At 39.6% G+C, this 4,989-nt stretch overlaps 1 protein-coding gene across 1 annotated transcript; it reads right to left on the reverse strand.

The window, feature by feature from the left end:
* Window positions 1-3,691: 3,691 nt before the first annotated feature.
* LOC124506784 (olfactory receptor 6C74-like) lies at window positions 3,692-4,660 on the reverse strand. The gene has a single exon (XM_047072771.1). It carries the CDS (start codon window positions 4,658-4,660, stop codon window positions 3,692-3,694), a length of 969 nt encoding a protein of 322 aa, XP_046928727.1.
* Window positions 4,661-4,989: the final 329 nt, after the last annotated feature.

Genomic DNA, 4,989 nt, shown 5'->3' on the forward strand with positions numbered 1-4,989 from the left:
TCCCCACGGAAGCCAAAGTGATCTTACTTATGCAAATCTGACCATGCCTTAGCAGCATTTTAACAGGGATGGGTCCCCTATTGCCCCAGGATAAGTAATAATAGCACCCATGTGCCTTCATATTTTGGTCCCTGAAAGTCTGTCTATTTCCATTCAAGTACAAAAACTATGCATGTGGTGTTTGCCATCACTTACAATTTAGACTCCATGTATGCCTTCAGCTCATCCTTTTCTATTTCTTTTTCATCACACCATCACGGTAAGCATACTGAAGCATGATTTTATAGCTGCATGCTTCACAAATGCTGTTGACCAACTTGAAATGCCCTCCATTTTCATTGTCCAGATGGAAAACTTGTTTCTTTGAAAATCACCTTTTTCTATAAAGTCTCCAAAGTACATGCGGACACCAACAAAACAAAACAAAACAAAACAAAACACCCACAGCAAACTATTAAAAAAATGGGTAAGGAGACTGAATAGACATTTTCCCAAAGAGGACATATAAATAGCCAACAGGTACGTGAGAAGATGCTCACCATCACTAATGAAAATGGAAACATCACTAAGGGAAATACAAATAAAACCACAGTGAAATACCACCTCATACTTCCTTGGATGAGTATTACAGAAAAAAAACCCACAAAGAATAAGAAGTGTTAGCAAGGATGTGGACACATAGGAACTCTGGTCCACTATTACTGAAAATGTAAATTGGTGTAGCCACTCTGGTAGACAATATAGTATTTCCTGAAAATTTTCAGAATAGAATTACCATTTGATCCAGCAATCCCACCTCTGTGTATATCACCAAAGGAAGTGAAATATAGAATTCAAAGAGCTATCTGTACTCTGATGTTCACGTAACATTTTTCCCGATAGCTAAGATGTGGAAATAATCGAAAAGTCCATGTGAAGAAGAATGGACAAAGAAAATGTGAGTTTCTGGTCTTCACTTTTCTTTTTGTCAAGCTCACCCTTTAAGCATAGTGCACCTGTAGGGATGAGCACTGGGTGTTGTATGGAAACCAATTTGACAATAAATTATATTTTAAAAAAAAGCATAATCTATCTCAAGGTAATATAAAGTACATTACGTTAGTTTAAGTATAATAAATTATTATCAAATCCTGACTAAAACCTTGGGGAGGCTTACAGTCTTTGCAGTAGTTTGGCCACAATTCCTTTACTTATTCCTGCATTGCTGAACCTCAGCCATTTCAATACGCTCTTGAATAGTTCAGCTCTGAATACTTCCATGTTTCCGCAGCATCTCGATGAGTATTCTCAAGTGGACCCTAGGTTCTGTGGCTCAATCTAATATTTATGGAGAAGTTTATTTCAGTGCTTTTGTAAGTTGACCAGGTAGTTGAAGGCAGCACCAGGCTTCTTCGATGCAAATGATTCCTTGTCTACTATAGTCCCTTTGTTATCCACTCCCACTGCCACTTCTGTGAGCCATCATTCTCTTTCTTCCAATTCCTATAACAGTCTGTACCCAGTTTTCCGCTCTTACCTTGGCTTTTCCAAACTCTTTTTTAATACAGTTTCTACAGCTAATCATATGTGGTTTTTTGGGGCATGTTTCATATTTCTTCATTGTCAATAAGATGAAATATGAAATTTGTAATAATACCATCAAGGCCATGTATGATCTAATCACGGTGTAGAATGTGTTTCATAACATGTATTTGAGATGATCTAACCACAGTGTTTGGGCTAATGTCAAAAAATGGTCTTAATCTTTTTAGAGATGTTTCTTCTGAAATAAATAAAGGACACATACTAGCTGGAAAGTAGGCCTGATGAGCACAAAAATTTGAGGATTGAGGTAATGGAAACCTCAATGGTTTTAAGATAGGTTATCAATCAGAACATAACCTTATAGTTGACAACAGAGGTCAAACAGGAAAAAAGGCTTAGTTTGTTTTTTCATTAGTAATATGAAGTAGATAAGCAAATAACTCACATTCTGTAAACTTGACTCTTTGGAAGAAATTATAGAAATATGAAATAAGTGCTCCCTTTCTCTGATAAAGATAAGCTTTCAGATAAGAATCAGTCATAATTATACATTATGATTCTGAAAGACTGGAGATAGAATACATAATTTAGGCAACAGGAGCATTGGTAAGCTGTTGGCTGTGTGGTTATTCCTTTCCTTAGAGAATGCTCTAAGCCTGAGATCAGTCCTGTTACTCTCCAGCATGGGATTGATACATGCATATGTAGTTAAGCTAAGAGCCAAGAACAGCATTTAAGAGCATATGTGATTCAAACCATATATATTCAAAGGTACTATGCCCCTTATTTCCTTGGACTAAGCATGGAGGGAATGTGGACCCAAGCATTGGCACTATTTCTGTCATTTCCTTCATAACCACAATGTAATATTGAAACTTATATCATTTTAATTATCTAAGTGCCCTTTGTAAACACTAATACTTGCTGAGCCACGTTTATGACTAGAGAAGAGAGAAATTACTAAATTTATGACATTTCAACCACATGGCTTATTTCAGAGGGAAGAATCAAAATTCAGCAAAGGATTTTTCAATTAATAAATTGTCATCGAAATGTGGAATATTTGCGAGAAGATTGTTATGCATATCAAGGTAAAGTGTGGACTTCCTTTTATTAATATGAAATTTATTGTCAAATTGGTTTCCATACAATACCCCGTGCTCATCCCAACAGGTGCCCTCCTCAATGCCCATCACCCACTTTCCCCTCCTTCTCCCCCCATCAACCCTCAGTTTATTCTCAGTTTTTAAGAGTCTCTTATGGTTTGCCTCCTTCCCTCTCTGTAACTTTTTTTCCCCCTTCCCCTCCCCCATTGTCTTCTGTTAAGTTTCTCAGGATCCACATAAGAGTGAAAACAATGGTATCTGTCTTCTTCTGTATGACTTATTTCACTTAGCATAACACTCTCCAGTTCCTTCCACGTTGCTACAAAAAGACTTCCAAAAAAAGATTTTGTGTGTGTTTGTGTGTGTGTGTGTGTGTGTGTGTGTGTGTGTGTGATTTGATGAATTTATTTCTTATACAATCTTCACCACAACTGTAGCTCCCTTCTGTCACAACAGAGCACTATTAAATACCATTGACCACATCCCTTGTGCTGTACCTTTCATCCCCTTGAACTATTCATTCCATAACTATATCACCCACTCCCCTGAACCCATTTGCCCATTCCCCACCCCCTCCCTTCTGGCAACCATCAATTTGTTCTCCATATTTATGGGTCTGTTAATACTTTTTGTTTACTTATATGTTTGTTGAGATTTCACATATAAGTGAAATCATGGTGTTTGCTTTCTCCACTTCTGTCACTTAGCATGATTCCCCCAGCTTCATCCATGTTGTTACAATGGCAAAATCTCATCCTTTTTTGTGGTTGAGTCATATTCCGTTACACACATAAAATCACACCTTTATCCATTCACCTTTCGATGGACACTTGGGTTGCTCCCATACCTTGGCTATTATAAATAATGCTGTAATAAACAGGGGTGTGAGCTCAACAATGTTTTTAACTTTGTTGTAATTTAACAGATTTCCATTTTGCTCGGGATGTGCAGAAATCAAGTGTGGTTGCCAGAATTCTACACTAGGACCCTGTGGACTGCTACATTGGCCAGAATGAAGACAAATGTTTTTCTGAACCATTCCACTCCAAGGCCATGTGATTTTATTTTTGTCTTGATATTTTCATTCTGCACATTGTCTCTCTCAGAACCTGGTGGACCTGCTTATTCCGCAGAGTGTAGATGACAGGGTTCAACAGCGGGGTCACCACCGTATGCACAAGGGCAGCCTCCCTGTTGGAGTCCAGCCTGTTGGTTTGCTTTGGTTTCACGTATATAAAGACACAGCTGCTGTATATCAGGGAGAGGACTATGAAGTGAGAGGAGCAGGTGGAGAAAGCTTTCTGTCGCTCCTTGGCTGATGGGAGTCGCACAATTGTGACTACTATGTTGCTGTATGCAATGATGGTTATGATAAGCGATGTCAAAATGATAAACAAAGCAATGACAAAGGCCAACATTTCAACAGACCTGGTATTAGAACAGGAGAGATGAATCAGGGAACCAAGATCACAGAAGAAGTGGGGGATGACATTGGGGCCACAGAACGATAACTGGGAAACCTTTACTATCAGACCAGTGATGAGAAGGAAGGCCAAAACACAGCAGGCAGTAACCAAGAGGAAGCAAGCCTTGAGGTTCATGATGGTTGGGTAATGCAGAGGCTTGCAAATGGCTGTGTACCGATCCACAGACATCACTGTTATGAGGAAGAAACCTGTGGCTCCGAGGTATACATACACAAAGGCTTGTATGAAACAGGCAAGAAAGGAAATGGTTTGCCGGCCTAAAAGAAAGATGACCAGCAACTTAGGAATAACAGCACTTATGAAACAACACTCAAAGAAGGAGAAAGTGCTGAGGAAAAAGTACATAGGTGTCTGGAGCCGGGAGTCAGCACAGGTGATGGTGACTATGACAGCATTGCCTGTAATGGATGCCAGGTAGGCCAGCAGGTGCACCAGGAAGAGGACCTTTCCCAGGTGTTGGATGGCAGGAAACCCCTCCAAGGTGAATTCTTGGACAGTGGTCCCATTCCCTATTTCCATGGGCATCTCTTTCCACAGCATCATCCCTTCTGGTCTTAACCCACAATAAAGACATAAAGGAGGGCAAAGGTTTTAGCGGAACACAGGATTAAGTTATTTGCCTATCCTGGAAGGTGGCTAGGCAGATAGCAAAGTGGTTTACTCAGCTGGTTCTTGAATCAGAAGGACCTGAATTCATTACTAGTTCAACACTGAGTTCTAACCCCTGAGAGATGGGTTATCTTTGGAAAGGTAGTTAACCGTTATGAACCTCACTTTCACCCTCAGTAAAATGAAGATGACAGGATCTGCTTGTTCATGTTCTTGTGAGAATAAGTGAGATAAAGCATGTAGCTCACTTGCCATATGATGCC

The sequence above is a fragment of the Lynx rufus genome, unplaced genomic scaffold (assembly GCF_022079265.1).
Source record: "Lynx rufus isolate CCGP_SWC_20201006 ecotype Redwood Valley unplaced genomic scaffold, mLynRuf1.p SCAF_11, whole genome shotgun sequence".
In the NCBI taxonomy this organism is placed as follows: Eukaryota; Metazoa; Chordata; class Mammalia; order Carnivora; family Felidae; genus Lynx; species Lynx rufus.